Source organism: Heterocephalus glaber, unplaced genomic scaffold (genome assembly GCF_053883595.1).
Source record: "Heterocephalus glaber isolate CG9 unplaced genomic scaffold, H.glaber_assembly_v1.0 deba00001600, whole genome shotgun sequence".
NCBI lineage: Eukaryota > Metazoa > Chordata > Mammalia > Rodentia > Bathyergidae > Heterocephalus > Heterocephalus glaber.
The window spans coordinates 20,503,875-20,529,063 of NW_028258372.1; the positions used below are offsets into that span (position 1 = coordinate 20,503,875).

General features: G+C 39.0%; 1 protein-coding gene and 1 long non-coding RNA gene across 5 annotated transcripts in view; one reads left to right on the top strand and one right to left on the bottom strand.

Moving 5' to 3' along the window:
• Nucleotides 1-13,414: 13,414 nt before the first annotated feature.
• LOC147823129 (uncharacterized) lies at nt 13,415-18,135 on the bottom strand. Of its 4 annotated transcripts, none has more exons than XR_015444573.1 (3): nt 16,880-18,135; nt 14,172-16,797; nt 13,415-13,666 (listed from the first exon to the last, which is right to left on the bottom strand). It is a non-coding gene; the product is annotated as an uncharacterized LOC147823129 (long non-coding RNA). The 4 variants fall into 4 exon arrangements; XR_015444574.1 differs by having other exon boundaries at nt 14,172-16,615; nt 16,770-18,135; XR_015444572.1 differs by having other exon boundaries at nt 14,172-14,239; nt 16,534-18,135.
• Nucleotides 18,136-18,243: 108 nt separating this feature from the next.
• Lamc1 (laminin subunit gamma 1) overlaps nt 18,244-25,189 on the top strand; it is a 129,949-nt gene continuing 123,003 nt past the window's right edge. Inside the window, exon 1 of the mRNA XM_004862821.4 lies at nt 18,244-19,109. Within this exon, the coding sequence (XP_004862878.1) occupies nt 18,695-19,109 (415 nt within the window). The 5' untranslated portion in view covers nt 18,244-18,694. The remainder of the gene's footprint in view (nt 19,110-25,189) is intronic.

A 25,189-nucleotide genomic window follows, 5' to 3' on the forward strand; every position in this document is an offset into this window, starting at 1 on the left:
GGTGTGCTATTCTCTTATCTGTCATATTTTCTCTTATAGGGATGGTAGCCACTAGCTTTTTAAATGACATTCCATTTCTCCTTTGTGACTCATATTTTCTTTAGTAAGAGAAATGTATTTTATAATTTGCAAATATGACCATATTACTTTCATACTTAAATAATTCCTACATGCTTACTATCATCTTCATTAATTTTCAGTATACTCTGTATTTCTTACTTATCATTTTGGCTTATTTTGTTTATTTAAATTTTTATCCTCCCTATTAGATTTCAAGTGTATTCAAGGTATTGTCTTCTCTTACCTGTATACCATGATATTTCCAGATTCTGACACATAATTGATAGTAAATAAGTATTTGTTGAATCAATGACAGATTTTGGTTGGATCCTTGCTTTGCTTTAGGATAGAAATGAATGAATAAATACACGGAAAATAGTAGATGCTCAATAGGTATTTATTGAATATATAAGCAACTACATATCTTCAAATAAATAGGAATTTCTAATACATTCCAAAATATTCTATCCATACATATTTTTACTTGCAATGTTCTTTCCCTCCTTTTTACACTAGCTTACAATTCTTGCAACCTTTAGAATTCTAATCCATGGCTCATTTTCTTATTTATTGGGGAAGGATACTCTTTGAACATTAATTCTTACCCACGTGTACATGTGAATTACATATCATAAAAGTTTACACTGTATTGTAAATATACTAGAACAATTTTTTATATTTATATACTCAATCTCCTTGACTGAATTGTAAATTCCACTTGAATTGAAGCCACTGGGTATGTTTGTTTTGAAACTCTGGCTTTTGCTCACATCCCTTAAGCTCCCAATGCTTCCCATTGTGCTTTGCTTCCAGAGATCCTGTAGTGATAGCTTTTGAAGGATCAGGAATGTGAAAGATAAATGGGAAAAATGTTCAGCAGACAGATATTGGAATGGATCCTGGCTTTGCCTCTGGGTAGAAATGAACTTTGAGGCTGACTTCTAGGAGTTGGGCTAGATGGACAAAGTACTTGGCATTCATTGTCTTAGTTGTATTGAGCTTTATCCTAAGGTGTATTTTTTTCCTAACAATCAATCATGTTTGATATACCCCTAATAGATGTAAGATATATTAGAAATAAAAATGGAGGAAAAAATTAAGTTTCTATAAGGTTTTTAAAAAATTTATTAAAAACCTGAAATGTCCCAGGTCTGACAATTAATTGATTTGCCAACTTCATTGGATGAAAAAATTCCTAGCAGAGAGAACATAAAGCATGTTCCTGCATGTTTCTGGGTGGGTTATGCAGGTTCAGCCTTGGGTACCAAATACGGTCTCTCACCTGTTTTGCTCTGGCACTGTTTCCCAGCTGTATTCCCCAGGCCTCTGCAAACTAAGCAGCTTCATTTGCCACAGGCTTCTGCCGTATTTGTGCTTTGGAGCCAGCCAACCATGGACTGAATGCCTGATCCATGAGCTAAATTAAACTTCTCCTCCTTTAAATTGTGGGTATCAGGAATTGTGTCTGAGCAATAGGAAAGCTGACTAATACACCAGATAAACTATACTTGTTCATTAGAATAATATTAAAATCTAATTTAGCTTTACTTTCTTTTTTCTTTCAATCTTTCAACCTCTCATTGTCACCAGTATTTAAAACAAAAACAGTGAGACTCTATTTCAAACAAACAAACCTAAACAAACAAACAAAAAACCCCAAACAAAACAAAACAAAACAAAAACCAAATAAATAAAACAAAACTCCAAAATATCTTGGTCTTTAACTTCAGGTGACCTAGAATAAGACATACCATATGAATGTAATTAGACATGCCTGCAAATGTATTCTTTGTCACTGGCTACTGCCCTGTTTTGCCTGTGCTAAGAAGGACTTTTCCCATGGCTGCTCTGCTGTGGGAGTGGGAGACATTCCATTTTCTGTAGCTTCAGTGCTGCTGTGTAATTATAGATTGCAGATAAGGAGATAAGCCTGATCAGATCGACAGCCTAATGAAAGATTCTTTCATGCACTCAGCAGTGATATAGTGTTTTCATAAAGAATGTGCTAAGAAGGAAGTTCTGGGAGAAGAAATACTCCAACATTTCAGAATAATATAAAGCTACTCTATGGCTTAAAATGATCTTATTCACAAAATGAGGATAAAGTACTTTTCTTAGTTCTTATACTTACCTCCATGAAAAATGTTCAAATGGTATACATGTAAAGCAAAGAAAATCTAGCCTTATAATTACTGACATTAAACTCAAAATATCAAAAAAAACCCCAAACCTCAAAATATCTAAGACTACAATATTTTTAGATCTTAAAAAAACCCTCAAAGACATAGAAATACAGGATTTTGGCATTTTGTTATTGTGAAATTACTTGAGCTTTACTGAGATACTGAGAAGGTGTTTTTATTGGTATATTACTGGGCAGTGACTATTAAGTGTGGTAAACTTTGGGCATTGAGATTAACGATTCCTACTTTTAGGCTGCACAACTGATAAAAGAAAAAAACCAGGCTCATCTTCAATATGCACACAGCCACAATTTCTGAGATGTAGCAGTTTCACTTTATATCTCCTGAAATAGTTTTTAGTTTTTAAACAATTGTATTAGTTAATTTTGGCTGCTGTAACAAATATTGTAGCATTGACTGGCAGTTTAAACAATGGAAATTTACCTTTTCACTGTTATGAAAACTGAAAGTTTAAGATCAGAGTGTGGGCTAATTTGGTTCCCAGTGAGGGCTCTCTTCCTGGTTTGGAGACAGCCAACTTCTCCCTATTTCCATACATGACAGACTGAGAGAAGTGGGGGGCATGTGTGTGCTGGTGGAGACTGGTGTCTGTTCTTATAGGGACACTAATCCCGTCAGACCAGAGTCTACCCTCATGACCTCATCTAATCCTAATTAATACCTCAAAGCCTGTCTCCAAAGTGGGAGTTGGAAATTCAACATATGACTTTGGCAGTGGAGGAAAATTCAGTCTGTAACAATAATTTAAAGGATCTTCTGTTTGTTTTGTTCTCTTGAAGTACTTTTGCCTTTTGGAAGTTGCCATGCTGCCAATTTGCAGGAGCGAGGTGCTTTCCCTTAGCTGATCTTGTCTATATGACAATCATTTCTTTTTGTCATAGAATACAAAATAAAACTATAATGTATGATGTGTATTTTTGTGCAGTGATATTTGTGCCCAATTACTGTATGCAGATTATTTCTAAAAATTGTTTAAAACTCAAAAAAAAATGTATGAAGTTCTTACTGATAAGCCAAACATCCCTTCAGAAATAAATGTCACAATTATGTGACCTGTATTTCCAGCTATTCAGGAGGCTGAGGCAGGAGCACTTAAAATTTGAGGCCAGCCCTGGGCAATTCGTGAGACATTATTTCAAAATAAGAAAGTGTGGCTGGGGATTTAGCTCAGTGGTTCCACCTCCTGCCTTGAAAGCGCAAGGTCCCAAGTTTGATCCCTGGTACCAAAAAAAAAAAAGGACATCTCAAAATAAAAAAGGGCTTAGAATGTAGCTTAGTGTTCCCTGGATTCAATTCCCAGTACCACAAATAAATAACATCATTCTGGATATAATTATCAAACCTATAAGCATGTTCATTTGCTGTTGCCTGCCTCACAAGCGCAAGGTCCTGAGTTTGATCCTTGGTGCTGCAAAAATAAAAAATGTTCATTTGTTGTATAATAGATAATGTGAAATAGAAAGGAAAAGTTCAAAGGGGAAGTAGGGGGTGGGGGAGAGGAAAAAAGGGAAAGAGAAAAATATGAGAAAAGAAGGAATAAACAGAAACAAAGTTTTGTAAATAGGGCAGGGTGGAAGAGAGGGAAGGGGAATGGGAAAAAACAAGAACTAAGATACATCATGTACAGGTACAAATTTCCAATGATGAATGTGATCATAATGTATACCTAAAATGTATCAATAAAATTAATTTAAAGAAAAAGAATGTTCATTTATGATGAATGGATGATGATACATGTGAACTAATGTTTGACACTTGCATTCCCAAGACAGTGCAGGGGGAGAGGCAATATTACATCATGGTGAAGACAGAGACTCTGAAGTCAAACTCCCCATGTTTGAGTCTCAGCTCTGCTACCTACTAGCTGTATGATCTTGAGTGAGGTACTGAACCTCTCTACACCTGTTTTATCATCTGTTAAAGAGAGATAATACCAAAAATACATAACTGATAGGATTGTTCCAGAGATTAAAGGAAGCAGTGTATGTGCAGAATATTTAAAAAGTCATTGCTAGGTACAAAATTCCAAATAAGCATTTGCTATTGTCATGCAGCATGAAGAACTTTGGCTCTTGAGTCATATGTACTGAGTTTGAATCCCATGTTCATCAGCAGCTGAATCACTTTGGACAACTTCCTTACTATTGCACTGCTTTAGTTTCTTTGTCTAAAAAAGGAGGACTATTACAAATATGAAGACTAGTTGAAATAGTAGAGGTAAAATTCTTAGAAGGGTGTCTAGCACATAGTAAGTGCTGAATAGATAGTGGCTATGGATATGATGTCCACATTAGGGAGGCTAAACTATATACATGGGTCCTGAATGGCAAGTGAAATATGAAATGATAAATATGGTATCAAATGAATACTATTATATCTTATTTTAGCAGCTTGGAGAATAACTTAAGGTCACATATTTTTAGTAGTAATATGACTCCAAACATCTATCTTGCTTATTAGAAGAATGTCTTTCTTTTTCTGGGCTCCCGTGTCATGCTAAGTCCAGGAAGCAGAGGCTGTTGGTGAGTCTCTAGGGGTCGGGTCTGCTATTGGAAGGCCATTGCCGCCCGTCATAGACCCCATTGTGGTGGTCAGAAGGTGCTGCTGCCAGCCCTCCCTTTGCAATTTGCTCAAACTAGTTGTCTTCCTCATCTCCCTATGGTACAGCTAGGCAGTCTTTATGATCTGAGTCAGAAAATCAAGGTGCCAGTTATTAGCAGACAGTATAGTAACAAAGAGAGCTAGAAAATCTGCAAATGTTTGGAAATTAAGCAACATGTTTGTAAGTAACCTAAGGGCCAAAATAAAATTTACAACAGAAATTAGAAAATATTTTGAATAATAATTCTAAATCACATCAAAACTCAAGAGATGTAGCTAATATAATACTTGGAAGGAAGATTTTATCTTTAAGCTCATATACTAAGAAATAAGGGACTTTAATTAATCATCTAAGATTTCATCTCCAGAAGTTAGAGTAGGATATTGAACTCAAAGTTGAAGGAAGGAAATAATAAAAAACATAAAATGAATGACATAATAAACAAGTAATAGAGAAAATTTTTGGCAAACCCAAAAGCTGGTAATTTGTAATGACTAATAAAACTGATAAGCCAGGCAAGGTGGTGTCCACCTGTAATCCCAGCGTAACAAGATTAGTGAGACAGGAGTTAGGATTCTGTTAGGCAGTAAGAACAGTGGCCCCAAAATGGAGTCAGGAAGTCTAAAATAGAGGCTGCTGAGTCACAACCCTTTAGGGATCTTACAAAAACATCTGCCAGATGTCTTTCAGCAATCTGAGACTTCCCCAGAGTATGTTCGGGTAGGACACTGGATCAAGGATGCATGGGCCCTGTGTGGACATTGTGGATAGACTGGATCCTTAAAAAATATATAGTCTCCTATAGGGTAGAGACTATGTACACTGGGGCCAAACTTCCTTCTAAACCTCTTAAAAACTCTTATACAAAGAGCCTTCTTGGGTATCCTACTCTGAACCCCCTCCAGGCTAGTGGGAGCTTTACTTCCTTGCCTTTTATTTTCTTCTCTTTTTAGTTTTAAATAAATTTGCTTGCACCCTACCTCCTCTGTCTGTGGTTTCATTCTTTGTCACCATGGGACACCACTCTGGAATTCTGGTAGCACCAGTACTTAGGAGAATTGCAGCTAGTTCAAGGTCAGCCTGAGTTACATAGGGAGACCCTGTCTCAAAAGAACAACAACAAAACCCCCAAACCAAAACAACCCCCCCCATCAAAACCCAAAATACGTGATAAACCAAAGTAAGTAAAAGAACACAAATGTTAGGAGTGAATAAAGCTCCTACCACATTAAAAAGAAATGCCTATAAATCTAAAATATAGATGAAATTGACAAATTCACTGAAAAACACAACTTTCTAAAACTGAACATTGAAGAAATAGAAAATTTAAATAGTATAATAGTAGTACTATATTTATGCTAAAAATGGAATCTCCTAACACACACACACACACACACACACACACACACACACTGCCTAGCTGGTATCGCTGATGAAATATTCCCAACATTTATAGATGAAATATACTTAAAATGACCTTTCCAGAAAATAGAGAGACTTATTCAGGGGATTTATACAAAAGAAAGTTGAACAAAAAAGGCATCCAAATTGAAACTAACAAATAAAATTATCATTATTCACAGGTGGCAATGTGTTCATTGATAATCATAAAGAATCCACTATAAACTATTAGACTTTTAATGAGTTCAACAAGGTTATATAGGATACAAGATTTATGAATATAAAATCAATTGGATTTCTGTACACTTGTGAAGGATTAAAAAATGAAATTTACAATAGCATCAAAAAGAACAAGATATTTTTATAATTTATTTTATTGGTACATTTTTTACATATATAATAATCACATTCATCATAGGGAATTTGTACTTATATATGATATATCTTAATTATTTTTTTCCCATTCCCCTCCCTTCCCTTCAATCCTTCTTCCCCTCCTCATTTACAAGACTTTGTTTATATTGTTTTCCTTTCATTCTTTCATTCTTTTCATTCTTTTTTTTCATTTGTTCTCCTTCCCATTTAAACATTTTCTTCCTACTTCCCAATATCTATCCTCCATTTTGGCCTTTATTTACCCTTTGGGTTTCTCACACAAGAAAAACAATGCAATATTTAAACATGTGTCTCTGATTTATTGCATTTAAAATTATGTTCTCAAGATGCATCAATTTACCTAAAAATGTCTCAAGTTTATCCTTCTTCATGGCAGATAGCCCTCCATTGTATAGAAAAATCACAGTTTATTTATCCATTCATTCATTGATGGGCATATGGGCTCTTTCCAAGATTTAGCTATTATAAATTGTGCCACTATAAACATGGGTGTGCATATGTTGCTGTGGTATGATGCTTTTTAACTCTTTTGGGAAGATACCAAGAAGGGGGATATTTCCATATTGGTTGTACCAGTTTATACTTTCGTCAACAATGGAAAAGGGTTCCTTTTTCTTGACAGTCTTGCCAGTATTTGTTATTGGTTGATTTCTTGATGATTGCCATTCTTTGTGAAGTGAGATGGAATCTCAGTGTTGTTTAAATTTGCATTTCTCAAATGACAGTGATGTTGAACATTTTTTCACATACTTATTTGTTTGTACTTCTTCATCTGAGAAATGTCTATTAACTTCAGATGGCCATTTTTGAATTTCATCTTTAAATTGGGGGGGCTGCTTTTTTTTAGTTCTTTATATATTCTAGATATTAGTCCTTTGTCTGAAGAATAGCTGGTAAAATTTTTTTCCCATTCTGAGGGTTGTCTCTCACTCTGTTGGTAGTTTGCTTTGTTGTGCAAAAGCTTTTTAATATGATATCATCCCAGTTGTTGATTCTTCGTAACAGTTCCTGTGCAACTGGGGTTTTTATCATTGTCTTTGCTTACAACTATGTCTCTAAGAGTTTTACCAAAAATATCTTCCCGAAGATTATTTCTGTTTTAATATTTAGATATTTGACCCATTTCGATTTTAGTTTAGTGCATGGTGAGAGATATATAGGTCTAGGTTTAATCTTTAGCATGTGGAAAGCCAGTTTTTCCAGCTCCATTTATTAAAGAGGCTTTCTTTCTTCCAGTGAAAGTGTTTGGCCCCTTTGTCAAAGATAAGGTAGGTGAGTGTGTTTGGAGTTGTTTCTGCATCTTCTATTCTGTTCCATTGATCCTCAGATCTTCCCCCCCCCTTTTTTTTGGTGCCAATACCATGCTGTTTTTATCATGGTAGCTTTGTAGTATAATTTCAAGTCTGGGATTGTGATGTCCCTTGTCTACTTTACCTTTGTTGCCTAGAACTGCTTTCACTATTCTAGGTATCTTCTGGTTCCATATGATTTTAGGATAGTTTTCTCTGGTTGTGAGGTATGCTATTGATATTTTGATCAGGATTGCATTAAATCTATAGTTTAGAAGTTCTGGAGGTATGGCCATTTTCACTGTATTGGTTCTGCCTCTCCAAGAACAAGGGATATCTTTCCATTTTCTAATATCTCTTCACTCTCCTTTTTCAGAATACTATAGTTTTCAATGTAAAGGTCTTTCACTTCCTTTGTTAGATTCCTAAGTATTTCATTTTTCTGGATGCTATTGTGAAAGTTATTGTTTTTTAAATTTCTCTCTCAGTAAGTTTGTTATTTGTCTACAGGAATGCTATTGATTGAATTTGACTTTGTATACTGCTATGCTACTGAATTTGGTTATTAAATCTAAGAGTCTTTTGGTGGAGTTTTTGGGGCCTTCTGTGTAGAGTATTATGTCATTCACAAATAATGATAATTTAACTTCTTCCTTTACTATCTTTATTCCTTTTATTTCTCATCTAATTTTTCTAGAATTATATTGAATAAAAATGGTGATAGTGGAGATCCTTGTTTTGTTCCTGATTTTAGAGTGAAAGCTTTCAGTTTTTGACCATTTAACATGATGTTGGCTGCTGGTTTGTTATAGATGGCTTTTATCAGATTGAGGTAAAGATCTTCTATTCCAATTTTCTTTAGGGTTTGTTTGTTTGTTTTGTTTTTAGGTACCAGGGATCAAACTCAGGACCTTGTGCTTGCAAGGCAGGCATAGTGCCACTGAGCTAAATCCCCAGCCCTTCTTTAGGGTTTTTATCACAAATTTGTGTTGGACTTTGTCAAATACTTTCTCTGCATCAATTGAGGTTATCATATGTTTCATATCCTTTGATCTGTTAATGTGGTGTATTACATTTATTGACTTGTGTATGTTGAACCTTCCCTGCATCCCTGGGATAAATTCCACTTGGTCATGGTGTATAATCTTTTTAATGATTTGTTGCATTCTGTTTGCCAATATCTTCTTGAGGGTTTTTGGATCTATGTTTATTAGAATGGTCTGTGGTCCTCTTTTTTAGTTGGATTATCTCTGGTTTTGATATCAGGGTAATGCTTGCTTTTAAGAATGACTTTGCAAGTATAGCTTCCTTTTTAATTTCATTAGAGTTTGAGGAGGAGGGCAGGGATTTAGCTCAGTGGTTCTGCTGCCTGCCTCCTGAGTTCGATCCCCCATACCAAAAAAAAAAGAGTGTGAGGAGCAGTGACATTAGATGGTCTCTAAAGTTCTTGTAGAATTCAGCAGTGAATCCATTAAGACCTGGGCTTTTTTTGTTGGTAGTTTTTAAAAATTACTGCTTCAGTTCCATTGATTGATATTGGGTTGTTTAGAATTTTTATATTTTCTTGATTCAGCTTTGGTAATTCATATGTATCTAGGAATTTATCCATTTCTTCTGAATTTTCCATCTAATTTGGATACAGGTTTTCAAAGTAGGTACTGATGAGCTTCTGGATTTCTACAGAATCTGTTAAGATTACTCCTTTTCATTCCTAATTGCATGGATTTGGGCCTTTTCTTTCCTTTTTCTGATAAGGATGGCTAATGGTTTGTCAATTTTGTTGATTCTTTTGAAGAACCAACTCTTGGCTTCACTGATCTTTTGTATCGTTATCTTAGTCTCCATTGCATTGATTTCTCCTCTGATCTTTATAATTTTCTCCCTTGTATGAGCTTTGGGGTTGTCCTGCTCTTCATTTTCTAGAAGCTTGAGGTGCAGCATCAGGTTGTTTAATTGGGCTCATTCTGTTTTCCTAATATGTGTATTCACTGCTATGAATTTCCCTCGTAAGACTGCTTTCATTGTGTCCCATAGATTCCGATATGTTGTATTGTCATTGCCATTTAATTGAAGGAACTGTCTGATTTCTTCTTTAATTTCCTCTTTGACCCGTTATTCAGAAGTGTGTTGTTCAATTTCCACGTTTATGAAATTTTTCAAGTTTCTTTTGCTATGGATCTCCAATTTCATCTCACTATGGTCTGATAATATACAAGGCATAACTTGAATTCCTTTGCACTTACTTAAACATGTTCTGTGAGTATGTGGTCTATTTTTGAGAATGGCCCATGTGCAGCGGAGAAGAATGTGTATTCTGATTTTGTGGGGTGGAACACTGTGTAAACATCTGTTAAGTTCAAGAGTTTGAGTTCTAGTATTTCATTACTTATTTTTTTGTCTAGTTGACCTATCTATTTGTGACAGTGGGGTATTGAGGTCCCCCACTACAATTGTATTAGTGCATATATGACTTTTCGTGTCTGTTAGTATTTGTTTTATATAGTTGGGCGCAATAGTGTTTGGTGCATACATATTTATGATTGTCATCTCTTCCTGTTGGATTGTTCCCTTTACAAGGATGTAGTGTCCTTCTTCTTCTCTCTTAATCAGTGTTGGTTTGAAATCTACTTGATCTGCAAAGAGGATAGCTACTCCTGCTTTTTTTCGGCTTCCTGTCGCATGGAGTATTGTTTTCCACCCTTTAACTTTCAGTCTATGAGTTTCCTTTTGAATTAAGTGTTTCTTGTATGCAGCATATTGTTGGATCTTGTTTCTTGACCCATTCTGCCAGTCTATTTCTTTTGATTGGTGAATTGATGAACTGAATTATAACCATCATTAACATTGATGGTTAGAACTGAAATGTATTGACTTATCATTGTCATGACTTTTTCTTTTTGTTGGGTTCTCCCCCTTTGCATTTAAATTCTAGTCACACCAGATGGGTTCATTCTGCTTTGCTTCCTGGGGTTGTGATCCTCAGTGTCTGTTCCTAGGATATTGTGTAAAATTTTTTGGAGTGCTGGTTTGGTATTCATGAAGTTCCTGAGGTGCTCTTTGTCATGAAAGTATCTTATTTCTCCATCAGTTTTGAAAGATAGTTTTGCAGGGTACATCAATCTGGGTTGGAGGCTGTTTTCCTTTAGGGCTTGGAATACATCACTCCAAGCTCTTCTTGCCTTGATGGTTTGTGTTGAGCAGTCTGCTGTGATTTTGATTGGTTTTCCTTTGTATGTGATTTGTTTCTTTTCTCTAACTGCTTGTAGAACTTTGTTCTTTTGTTGGGTTTCTGGAATCTTAATTATATGCTTATGTGTAGATTTTTTTTGATCAAGGCTATTTGGAGTTCTATATGCCTCACTTGTCTACATGTCAAGTTCTTTTCCCCTGCTTGGGAAATTTTCTGCCATCACTTCTGTGAACAGTTTTTTGTATGTCATTTGTCCTGTCTCCTGTTTCTTTGTTGACTCCAATCAGTCTTATGTTATTCTTTACATTGTCTAGCAGCTGCTAGATTGATTTCTCATGGTCCCTTACAATTTTGAAGCAATTTTTCTTTTCCTAGTCATTAATTGCAATCTTATCTTCTGTATCTGAAATTCTGTCCTCACATTGGCTCATTCTGCTGTGTGGACTTTCAATGGAGTTTTTGTTCTCCTGGAAATGTTTGCATCTGTTTTATGGATTCCATCATGTTCCTCAGTTCCTCTCTAGATTTATTAATCATGTCTTGCACTACTAGCACAATCTCTGCTATTACATGAGAAATTATTTCTGATTTCATTTTTTCCAGATCCTCTTTTGTTGCCAGTTCAGGGAGTCCAGGTGGTTGAGTATCACAGTGTTCCCTCTCATTTCCCTTTCAGGTTGCTGTAGGTGAATTGGAAGTTTGGTTTTGAGACTTGTTTACGTGTCTTCTCATTTCGAAGGGGGTGGGGTGGGGGTGGGTGCTGTTGGTACTAATGTGGCTCATCTCCTTTGAGCTGGGAGCAGTGGAATGGCAGCCTAGAAGCACTTTCCTCTGGGCTGGGAGTGGTGGAATGGCAGCCTGGAAGACCCTTCCTCTGGGCTGGGAGTGGTGGAATTCTAAAAGCTTTTGATATTGTGTTCCTCTGTTGAATTCTGGACTCTTGACTATTATATGCCTTGGTTTTTTTTTTTTTCTGATCATGACTAATTGGGGTTATGTATGTGTCACTTATCTGTGTGTCAAATTATTTTCCCATGGTTGGGAAGTTTTCTGCTATTACTTCTCTGAACAAGTTTTTAAAATGTCCTTTGTGTTATCTTCTGATTTTTCACTGATTACAGTTAATCTAATATTACTCTTCTTTGCATTGCCTAGCAGTGGTTGGTTTGATTTTTCATGGTCCCTTGTTATTTTCAAGAAGTCTTTCATTTGATGATTGCCAACCACAACCCTGTCTTCTAGATCTGATAGTCTATCTTTACATTGGTTGATTCTGCTTTATACACTTTCAACAGAATTTTTAATCTCCTGGATATCTGTTTGCATTTGTTTTATGGCATCCAGTTCTTTTCTATGTTGGGCAGAAAGAAGTGAATTTTGTAAGGTTGTTGGATTATTGGCTATAAGAGCAATATACCAAAAATTGTATTTCTATATTCTAATAATGACAGGATAAAGAAGCAAGTACCTAACAAAACATTTAATATAGGGGCAGGGATTTAGCTCAGTGCACTGTGCCTGGCTTAGAAATGCAAGGTCCTGAGTTCAATCCTTGGTACAAAAAAAAAACATTTAATGGAAGATGTGCAAGATTCTACATAGCAAACTAAAGGGATTACTAAGAATTTCTAAGAAGACTTAAGTAAAATGAAGTGATACATTAAGAGATACAGATGAAAGAATCAATAATGTCTGACTATTGCTTCTTCAAGATTAATGAACAGATTGAATACAATCCCAAGCAAAATTCTGGGTTCATTTTCTGGTGGAAATTTGTAAGCTAATTCTAATTCTAAAATTATATGGAAGTGTAAAGAGCCAAGCTGGTATTGCAAAAAGTACTGGAGAACATGAACTACTAGATATCAACACTAAGTTTTTGTTTTTGAGACAGTCTCACTATGTAGATCAGGCTCTTCTTGAACTCATGATGTAGTTCAGGCTGGTTTACAACTCAAGAAGATCCTCCTGCCTCAGTCTTCTACGTGCTGGGATTACACTAAATTACTATTGTTTTGTTGAGACTGGGTCTATGTAGTTCCCTTGAACTCACTATGTAGCCCAGGCTGGCCTTGACCTCATGATCAAACTCAGGACCTTGCGCCTGCCAGGCAGGTGCACCCTTGCCAGGCAGGTGTGGATTTCATTTAAACAGCATTCAAAAGCCAGCAAAACTAATGCTTCCAAAGTTTCTATGTTATCAAATGGGAACTGATGAAAGAATAGAATTTACATTTGGCAGAATGGGACTGCTGGTTGGCAAGAGACAGGATGAGCTTTTGAGTCAAAGTAATGTTTATTTTTAGACCTGGTCAGTGATTACAGGGGTGTGTGCACTCTGTGGTACTTCATTCAACTACTGAATTCTACCCTTGGATTTTGTGCAATTGTTGGTATACAGTTGTTTGTATACAATTTCACAAATGAAATGTGTGCCACTGAAATGAAGAATGAGGCTAGAGTATAGCTCAGTGGTGGAGCACTTGCCTAGAATGCCAAGGCCCTGGGTTCAGTCCCCATCAACCTAAAAAAAAAAAAAAATTAAATATATAATTTACAATATACAATATAAAATATAATTAAATATAAACTATTAAATATAATCAAATATAATATAAACTATTAAATATAATTAAATATATAATATAACATATTATATATTATATATAAAAATATATATAGGCTGGGAACAGTAATTCTTATAGATGAAAAAGTCATTTTAGTAAATAATGTTTTTAAATCTTGTTTTACTTTGGTTATTATAACAAAATGTAGGTGGGAGGAAAAGTGACTTAGCACATTATGGGAAGATTTGGGGGAGGTGTGAGGATGGATTTTGCTACTGGTTTTTGGAAATTCTTCCTTTCAAAAATTTGTATATTGCAATAAGGTTCTGTTTTAAATTATGAAGTGTCCTTTTTTCTTCCTTTTAAAACTAGTGTGACAATGTAAAGATGGCTTGACGTTGGTGGATAGGGCTGGGTGGGGAAGAAGAACTTTAACTCATGCAAGAGGAATCCTGTCTTTACCTGAACTTGGCCACAAAAGACAGCTTATGTTGTTACGCTTGGACTTATACCAAGAATTGGGGCAGGATCTATAAGCCAAACACAGAGTATCATGGTAGTTACTACAACTTTGAAGAGGGAAATTATAATTCACTCCCACTATCACATTAATTTTCAACTCATTTTAAATTTCCATTTGATAATCTACAAACCTTGGAAATGTAAAGAGAACTCCTCCCCACCATCTGGTATTGGGGATCGAACTCAGGACCTTGTGTTTCTGAGGCAGGCATGGTGCCACTGAGCTTAATCTCCAGCCCAAGAGAACTCTTTCTTTACTCTTCCATAGTGTGGTCTTTACACAACAGAAAAGGAAGTAGACTGGACAGGGGGCCAGAAACTGCAGGCTTTTGTCCTGGCTTGGCTTTCTACTGGTCTACGGTGCTTCCTTAATCACTTCAAGCCTTAGTTTCTTCAACTCTAGGTTGGAAATATCCTCTGCTCGGTGTAATTTTTTAAAAAGAAACAGGAGTATGTAATTATAGGCTAACACTGTTATTATTAATGATTGTTATTTATAGGTTGTTTCTAAAGATAAAGCATATAATATATAATATAGTGGTGCTTAGGTTTGGGAAGAATACAAGGAAATGAGATCAGAAAGACTAAAAAATGGAAAGATAAACATTGGTAATTAAAAAAGGCTAAAAAAAAGGACAAATTACAATCTTTTTTTTCTCCTCCTCAGTACTAGGGATTGATCCCAGGGCCTTTGCACTGAGCTACATCCACAGCCCTTTTTATTTTGAAACAAGTTCTAGCTGAGTCCCTAACTTGCCTAAGCTGGTCTCAAATTTGCAGTTCTTCTGCCTCGGCCTCCCAGAGTGTTGAGATTACAGGCCTGTGCCACTATGCCCAGTTCTCCCAGGCCACTTCGATGTGACTGTCTGCCCCAGCCTGGAGAAATAACCAAAAGTGACTGCAGGCTTGGGAGGAAGGGCGCTGCCTGCCACCCAGAACAAGTCACCAAGAAGGCAGCCTGGGGAGATGCAGGGGGCTCTCATGTTGGTGATTTTGTGACAAACTGGCTCTACTTCTAGTCGGCCAGAATGCCAGTGGTGTTGTCCGTGAGATGGTGCCTGGCCTGGGGACTGCTTCCCACCCCCTGTTCTACTGTGTCCTTGTCACACTCTTGTGGCCTAATAGGCCTTGACAAAGGTCAGTGGACCTCAGACTCCTCCAAGGCCAAGGTGAAGACTTAGCTTTTCCGGGTCTAGATGACAGTGTGAACAGCCACATCCTCTCAGGAAGGGGGGTCTGTGTCCCCGATCCATAGGGCCCAGGTTTCGGGCTGTGGGGATTTCAGATGCTTGTGTAGCCTTGCTCACTGGCCCTTGCTGCCTGCCTCTTGACAAGTTGCAATCTTGGAAAGTCAATACAAACTTTCAAATTATTTTTCTAATTACATCACACTTCCTGAATCCTGATAGACAGTAAAAACAAAACAAAACAAACCCTCCCTTTTAATCCCAACTGCTTGCCCCAAGCTCCATGGTTTTCTGGTGGGCTGTTTAAACTATACCTCTATTCACCTGTCTAGATGTGGGAATGCCCAGGGATTTACAAGCAACCAAAGCAGGGTAATGAGCATCCTTCCTGGAAATTATTTACATAAATCCTGACAGGGAGAAGTGTTTCCTTTTTTTTTTTTTGGTACTGGGATCTAACTTCAGGACCTTGCAGTTTTGAGAAAGGTGTTGGAACCATTGAGCTAAATCCCTGGTCCTCTTTCCTATTTTTAAAATGGGATTTTATTTGGTTTTTTTTTTTTTTTTTGGTACCAAGGATCAAACTCGGGTCCTTGTGCTTGCGCAGCAGGCAGTGAAACCACTGAGCTAAATCCCTGGCCCTTAAAATGGGATTTTAAAAAACACTTGGCACTTTCTTGAGTGTACAATAAACAACCACATCCCTTCATCCTGCCTATGTTTCTGCATGGACTGATGATTGGCCACTAAGGCCTTCATTTGAGGGCTCTGAATCTTATTTTTTCCTACACTTTCATATTTTTCTTCTAAACACTATATATCTGTTTAGTAAATAAGGGAATTTTCAAGCAGTAAACATGTGTTTAGAAGGCTCTGGAAGTTTTTGAAAACAAGGCAACTTGCAGTAAAAGAAAATCTCATATACCTTCATTTTAGAAAAAATATTAATGACTTGGGCATCTCTTTGGTACCTAAAGTACTTTGTTAATATTATCAAATATCTAGTGTTTAGGTTTCCCAAATTGTCTTAAAAATTCTGTTAACAAAATCTTTGAATCAAGATCCAAAGAATGGAACAAAATTTTTATTATCAAGCACACTGGCTGTGTACTTACTGTAACACAATCCCCCTGCACAATGGGATTTAGAGATGAAGTCAAGGTCTCTTTATGTGCTTTACAAATGTCAGATGAGGTTCTGGTAACGAAATTATGTAGCAAATAAGCATTAAGTACTAGCTTCAAGTTAACTCAGAACACAAAAAGAGAAGTGAAAAGGAAACATTCATGTTGATTTTGCAGCCTTTAGTCTACCTTTATCTCTACCTTTCTGGTAGAAAACAGAGACTCACCCTTTAGTTTGTTGGTATTAATAAAGTCCTGAAAATGTAGAATAAGGGAAATGCATTAATATTTATTATATATACTTATTAAAGTATCTGTAGCTTTATTTACAACTTACGTCTTTATCTTTGCTCCTTTGTTCCCACGCACAAGGAAGAGCTGAGGATATCATCTCCTTTAGGTATAAGTGAATATACTGATGCTTCAACTCCAGTATGAAAGGATTAAACATTATTATTGTCCTCACAACTTCCTTCTCCCAAAAAGAGGGTGCTGGGTGAATGGTTTGAGACTTCTAACTATGTATCATCTCCACCTATCTCATCCAATAAACGAACAATACCTCATAGCAATATATGATGATATACTCAAAAAGCAGGCTCTGCCAAAGTCCTCTGGACGCCCCAGGCCTCCGCCCAATCCAACTAGACCATTATGCCTAAGGCCCTCCTAATTAGTAATTGTGGGACTAACACTGACCCTAACCATAGTCACCTAACATTTACTTATTTTATTGTTTCAGATCCCCACTATCCCTGTCTGAACAGGCCTACTGCATCTAAAACCGTGTAGTATTCTTACTTTTCTGAAAAGTTTAAAAAAAAAAATCCATCCTGGGCATTCACTTCGAGCATCCACTTTGCTCGAGGACTCAAAAGTCTGAGAACCGCCGCATTCTGCTGGGCTACTGTCACTCGGACCCAGTCATCATTTGCTCTATATTGGGCCAGTGCCCAGGTTCTGATCTAGGACCGAAACTCATGATCTTCTGGCTCGGGTTCCGCGAACTGAGTCATTCTGGCGCTGAGAATATTCCGTGACTCAGCAGGCCTGAAAAGAAGGATGTCAGAATCCAGATAATTTCGTCTTTTAAAGGCAAGCCGGAGAACACAAACAACACAGTGGAAGAATTTCGCAGTGGGTCTGCGTCCCAAGGGGAAAAATGTGATTCCATTCCCAGCCTTTTCACTTCCTTTCTCGCCCGGGCTAACTCACCGGTTACATTTTAATATAGCGGCAGGAAATCGCTTCACAAAATTCATTTTGATGCAGCGACCAGGCCCTATATTCCCCCGGGAGCGTCCAAGCCCCTGACCCCCGGGGCCCTCTCTCCGGAGGGCTGGGACGGGACGAGGGCAGCAAGGCGCTCGCTGGGCTGGGGTCAGGTCTCGCGGGCAGCGCCAGCACCCCGTCCCCGTGGCCCTCGCTCCGGCGGTGTCCGGCCTGGCCTCGAGGACTGACACCTGGCTGGGCGGGGATTCGCCGGCCACCGCCCAAGTTGGCCAGAGGCCCAAAGGTCAACCCTGAACGACCTCGCCGACCCGCGTTTTCCCTTTAAGCGCCCCTCCTACCGCCGGGGGCGGGGGGGGGGGAACCCGTGCGTCCCAGCCAGGCCTGGGCGGTGGGTCCCGGGCCTCGCCTTCCCTCCCGGCATGCACCGCCCCGCCCCCCCCCCCCCCCCCCCCGGTGCCGGGCCAGAGCGCAAGACTCCGCCGCCAGGGCGGACGCGCAGTCCCTGGCGCGCGGAGGGCGGGGGAGCCGCTCTGGGGGCCGAGGGAGCAGCCGAGAGGAGGCTCGGGCTGGGTTCTCTCCGCCCCCAGACCCCACCCCGCCCGCCGACCCCACCCCCTGCTCCTTTCTCCCGGGTGCGCGCTCGGGGCCGCGCTCGGAAGTCGGGGGTCGACGCGCGGTGTGGTCTGCGTCCCGGGTGGGTGAGCCAGGCGCGGAGGTGGCGCGCGGAGCACAGATCTGCGAGCAGCACCGTCCTCACTAGGGGCGCCCACCGGCCGGCCCGTCTCTTCGGCGCCACCGCCGCCCGTGCGCGCGCGAGTCCGGCCCGGGGCCCCAGGCACAGCCGGCGGAGCGGAGACCCCAGGCCGAGAGGACGCGCGGCACCCTTGCCTTCTCAGTAGCCCGGCGCGGGCGCGACGGGATGAGGGGCAGCGAGTGGGCCGCGCCGGTCCTGCGTCCCCAGAGGCGGCTCTGGCCGGTGCTGGTGGTGCTCGCGGTCGCCGCGGCGTGCGGTGTCCGGGCGGCCATGGACGAGTGCACGGACGAGCGCGGGCGGCCGCAGCGCTGCATGCCAGAATTCGTCAACGCCGCCTTCAACGTGACCGTGGTAGCCACCAACACGTGTGGGACTCCGCCCGAGGAGTACTGTGTACAGACCGGGGTCACCGGGGTGACCAAGTCCTGTCACCTGTGCGACGCCGGGCAGCCCCACCTGCAGCACGGGGCAGCCTTCCTGACAGACTACAACCACCAGGCCGACATCACCTGGTGGCAAAGCCAGACCATGCTGTCCGGGGTGCAGTACCCCAACTCCATCAACCTCACGCTGCACCTGGGTAAGCGGTGACAGCCCTGTCCCCTCTACTGCTCGCCAAGAGCCCAGTTCCTAGGCTGTCTCCACCCCTGTTCCAGCTTGAGGGGCAGCCGCGTGCGGGCTCTCTGCTTCCCGGAGTGGGCCGCGCAGAAATTCCTTTCTCCAACTTCTAAAGTTGATCGAGCTCTTGACATCCGGTGAGGGCCAAGACGCTCCACGCTACGTTGATCTCTGCTTTCCAACTTAACGGGATTCTTGCTTGAGAGACCATTCGCCATTTCGTTTGTTAGGGTGTTGGTCTTGTTTCTGAAGCCTTAATCAGAAACACCTATCTTTGCTTTTCTCTTTCCTAGCAGGGCCATCCCAACGCATGCTCCCATAAAGACAGGAAGGTCCACCTTAAACACTTGTGCTCTGAAAATATTTAGTTGTCTGTGTCTCCCGGATTGAGGGTGATTGCTGTTTGCTCTGTTGAGTTATGGGAATTCGAGGGGCATGCGAGGGGCGCAATTGCCTTTTACCGCCTTTATTGCCAATGTGTAATTAACCTAGAGATTCACTTTTAAAGTTACTGTTCTTTAGAGCTGTTCAGCCTTAATTAAGAGCCACAAAGCTATTTCACAGCTAATCTTGGTACAGAGGAAACAAAAGAAAGTGCCTGTACTCACTGTAATTGCTGGGCACAGTTTTGTCCCTGTGTAAAAAGTTGTCTTTCCTTTTGCTTTGATTCAGAGCAAGTGTAGAAGTGCACAGAAGTGACCTTTTAGAAATCAGGAAAGGGATGCACAGAAAACTGCATAGTAGGCTGTGGATGAGAAAGGACGTATTTATCTGAAAGAATTAAAAATGAGGTTTGATCTAGCCAAGTTTTTCTTCATCATTGAGACATATATATAACAAGAAGATAATTTCATTATTCTTTAACAGGGTAGCATGTACGTGAGAAACTGAGATTTGATTTGTAGAACTTCAGTCCCCATTGCACTGGGAGACTTGATTTTACCAGTAGCTGGCACTAATGAACTTCAGAGAGACCGGACTGCCCCAAGTCATTCTTCTGTCAAAGCGGGCTAATTCTATAGAGCTAATAACATTATTTGGGGTTGTTTGAAAGGGACATTTTGTAGGCAAATGGTTCTTTTGATCATGATTTGTATTTTTTCCCCACTGCTCTCTAGCACACTAAACTCTATGTAAATATCGAGATTCCAGAGAAAGAATGTGAATTACAAAAGGTACTTTGAAAAGTGTAATTAAATTACTGTGTGTGGAATAAATTTTAGAAAGCAGTATTTAGCACCTTCGTTAACCATTTATTTGTAGATTAGTCGTTAGATGAAACTTTTGAAAATAACTTTGTGAAGTAAAATTCTCAGGCACTTTTCAGTGATTGAAAATACAGACTATTGAGTTCAATTTTTTAAAAGACATTAAAAAATGTTAGAAGTAGTAGTATCTTGGGTCAGGTGCTTTTTTACAGACACTGCAAGAGACTCAGGGTTACCCAAGATTTTGTGGGAATGGTCCTTACCCATTTTCTCCTGTTAACATTTTTAAAGTTGGCTAGCATTATCTTCATAGGTTATATCCAATTTTTACTAAAATTTTGACTTGTTAATATTTCTGTTCAGTTTTGAATATTCTAGAAGTCATCCATTTTCAGATTTAAAAAATCAGAGAAAAGGCATTGTCTTGATGTATCAAAGTCTCTGAATTTCAGTTGAAAAGTTCTGAACAGTAGGCTGTCAATCTTGGCTTCTCTAGTTTTCTGTTATAGGTGGGAGGCAGCTAAGATTTATTGTAGGTGACTGCAGAGGTAGGTAGATTACTCAGTGCTTTCTTTCCTGTTACAGGGACTATGTGGCAGAGTAGCAGAGAAATCAGCTAAGTGGAGTTGTTGCTGGGAAGCAGATACAGTAACTTTGGGTCATGGTAATGACAAAGTCAAAAGAGATCTTAGAGTTCACCTAGTTAGGACTCCCAACATGACTCTTTTTACTCTAAGAATGTTACATACTTGGACTTGTTTTTGTTGAAAAATTCTTATTTTGGGTAATTTCTTTGCTAAATGACATTCATAATACCGTTTAACATGAGTAATGCATTGCACTAGGAGGTAAAGACAGTTATGATGTGACCAGGTAACCAGAATTTTTCAGCTCCACTGTAGTCTTACAGGACCACTGTTGTAAATGTGATTTCTCACAACAGAGACACCATTATACAGTGCTGGACTGTATTAGTTTGTATTTCTTCCTCTGGTTGTTTTTTTGTCTCTCTTTACCATGCACTTTGCCTGTTTTATTCACTACTGTATCCCCAGTTCAGTGCCTGACATGTGGTAAGCACTCAGTAAATATTTGTAGAATGACTAACTTATCACTAGGAGGATTAAATCAAACCACAGATGTAAAATGTAATAAAAATTGGTGTTTTAAAAAAAACTGCTTAAAACTTAAGAAAAAGTTTGTAAAAACTTGACTAGTACCTACTATACTTGTTTTTGGATTGGAAATGATGTACAGGAGGAAATCATTGGGCAGTGGAGGAGGGAGGAAGAAGGAAGATTAGTGTGTAGTAGGGTTGACTTCCCTCCCTCTTTTTTTCAATATGTGGATAATTTATATATGCATGATTGTTAGGATCAACAATTAATGGCAAATAGGCAAGGCTTTATCATGTGTGTTTGATATTCACCGTATTCACTTCCTAACTATTTACTCCATGGGTTCTAGCTAACTAATTATTTCCCATGAATTCAAGTACCATGACTGTTTTGTGCATCCATTAAATCTCCCACCCAGTTCAAATTTCACATGCCCTCAAACAAGTGATGCATATTGTGCTTTGGCCTTACAGAGCATGTGAAACTCAAGTGAGCACTGTGATTCAGTCTAGCTGCTACTTTTATAGGCTTCCTTTTGATGTTGAACTTTAAACACAGTAAACCGTAAAATAAGCCAAGTCAGATCACAGATTAATTGTAAGAAACATATATATTTGGGCACTGATCATAAGTCACTTTTATTATAAAGATGAAACATGACATGATATATTTAAACAGTAAATATAATGACAAGTGAGTCTGTCTTTGTTTGCCAAATTCCATGCTCTGAAGACCACCATTCACAATTTCTTATGTAAACCTGAAATATTCACATATCAAGTTACATGATCATTGTTACTGGTGCCTTTTTTGGGGGCTGAGGCATATTTTAATACATGGCGGGTATAAATTAGATCATTGTACCACTATCATCACTTACTGTACAAAATCCAGGAAAATCAACATTGATCCTGAAATCTGCTGCCTTATTTAAGCTCCATATACCATAATCCCAGGTGCAGGGTGCAAATATAAAGAGCTAAAGTTATTGTGGGAACCGGAACTGCATTTTCTGTCTGTTGTGGAGAGAAATTTCACCAGGTACTCTTCTCTAAAAAGAAGTCTTCTTCTGCTTTCAACTTCTGGACCTTCCCTAGCAACTTTTGTATGTTTCACTCAATTACTCTTGAAAAAGTTTTGCTTTTATATTTTAAACTAATAAGTTTTATCACTGTCCTTGGGGTAGTTGAGTTGGTAGCAAGACTCTAGCTGAGGCTTGGCCTTTTATTAAACAGTCCCTTTAATTAATTTGATAATCATTCTGAATGGAAACTTGGCAGCCAGCGTCTTGAATCTTGGAGGAAGGTAGCTTTCTCTCTTCTTAAAACAACTAGCATAAGAAAACAGTGCTTACATAGCCTTCGACTCAGTCAAAGTTTATAGAACTCCCCGAATTTAACACAGAGACCAAATTAGTTTTCAAGATCTTCATGAATTGTAGGAATCTATATCGGATTAAGTGAAGTTCTTTGCTGCATGTGTGACTATCGTTTTTGTGTGTATAAATAAGAGTAATTTATAAGGTATTGCATTCTATCCTGTTTGGTCTTCTAATGAATATGTATGCAACAAACAGCATTCCTCCCACCCCCCAGGAGAATCTTTGCAAGGTAGGCTCTTACTTTGTCAGCAGTAGCTCACTCTGGTGACTTCACTGTGGTATTTGTGTACCCTGAGGGGGACACTATTTTAGTTTGTCTCACAAAGGCCTGATTTTCATTTTGCAGGTTTTAACTTGAGAAGTTGAGGAGCTGTTCTTTAATGGCCAGTAGTTGTTGAACAGTTTTATAAAAGTTGCTGTTGGCTCTTTTCCTCTTCTGTAGTTCATTGCTTTTTCTGCAAATTCCTTCTCCATTTTTCTAAGGCACTCGGAGAAAAACAAAAAAACCCTTACATATTGGGGGAAAAGTTGGAGCTACCAGGCATCCTTCTCACCCCATCAATTTGTCATTGGTCACATTTGTGGGAAGAATAAAATTTGACTATTTCAGTTCTAAATCCTTTTAGGAAGTAGGGGTATGAATTTTGCTGTACACTCCTCCCGTGCATACATTCTCATGTTACTGTGAAATATTCCAAAGGCATTTTTAAAATACCCAAGAAATACTACATTCCCTTGTGGCTAATGGAAAGGTATAGAGGATCAAGTGTCCTGTCTTCAGGAGTGTACACTCTTTTACATGGAATTCTAACAGTTATAATACCATTACAGTAATAAACCAAGGGGAATCTTTATAATACTACAGTTTATAAAGCTTCCAGTTGATCACTTGTTAGATTCTTGTTAGATTTTTTTTTATAACTCAGTGAAGGCAGAGTAGAGGATCTTGTGGTAGTAGTTTGCCAGAAGTCCTGGAGGAGTTAGGCTTTAGACTCCTCAGTCAAGGACACTAGCCCCAAAGCTTATAGCATCTTGGTAAATCTCTCAGAATGTTGAGTTATTTTAGTAGAACTTTTTTTTTTTTGGTACTGGGGATCTAACTCAGGACCTTGTGCTTTCGAGGCAGGTGGCAGCACCACTGAGCTAAATCCCCGGGCCCGCTTTTAAAATAGAAGTTCGAGTATGCATTGATTCAGAGATGCCTGACTTCATTGGTTATCTTCCTTGATGGCCCTCAGTCTGTTCCTATCTACTTTCATTCCTGGATTTCTCTTTTTTCATGCTACTCACTATCCTTGAATGAACAAATCTTAATCCTAAACGCTTCATTTGTTCTTTGCAGGTTTATAGATTTAAAGTTTGCATTTCTAGGTTAGCTCTTTCTGCAAATCTAAAGATTTGTTGGATATAGTTAATTTGGTATGTTCAGAGGCCATGTCCAAAATTAAGTTCAGTCCTTATTGCCTCACCCAACTCAAAGCTGTTGTTTCTCTATCTTAGTGAACAACACTGTAGCTCTCAACCAGTTTTTTCCAAGTCTTCTCTAAAAGACAATCATGCTTGGCAGGCTCTTATCAGTAAAGATGATCTTGTTGAGCAGGTAGGATCTACTGCTGTGAGGTAGTTCAGTTTTGGCCAGCTCTAACTCTATCCCTGGCTTTCCCACCTATCCTTAACTACAGACTGCTCTAGACTGTAGTCTTACTCCCACACCAGTGGTGGTGAACCTGTGGCACACCTGTTACTTGTTTTCTTTTAAGACAAAAGATGTTAATGTATGAATTGTGTTTTCTAAATTAAAACCTTTGTATTCAGGTTTAATTGCAATGTTGGGACTTTGTGATAAATAAGTGGGTCTTGGGTTGCAGTTTGGACATTCGTCTCTAATTGCCATCACTGTCAAGTCACACAGGCACAGAAGTGCTTATCTTTTTATCCTCCTTGCCTCTGTCCATTGATTTCATCTATATTACTGTAGCAGCTTCCTAACAATCTGGTGGTCTTTCTGCTTCCAGTTTTGCTCCTTATATGGATGCTTCTCAACTTATGGTGAGGTTATGTCCCAATAAACCCATCATAAGTTGCAAATTTAATAAGTTGAAGGGCATTTAATATACCCAACCTACTGAATATCTTAGTTTAGCAATACAATACACTATAGAGTATTGATTATTATTATGTTGAGTAGCTGACAGGGAGCTGTGATTCTTTGCTGCTGACCACCATTACTCCAGAATCTTGTACTGAGTATCGATAGCCCAGATTCAAAACTCAGTCTGGTTTCTGTTGCATGCATATCACTTTTGCATCGTTATAAAGCCCAAACAAACAAAAC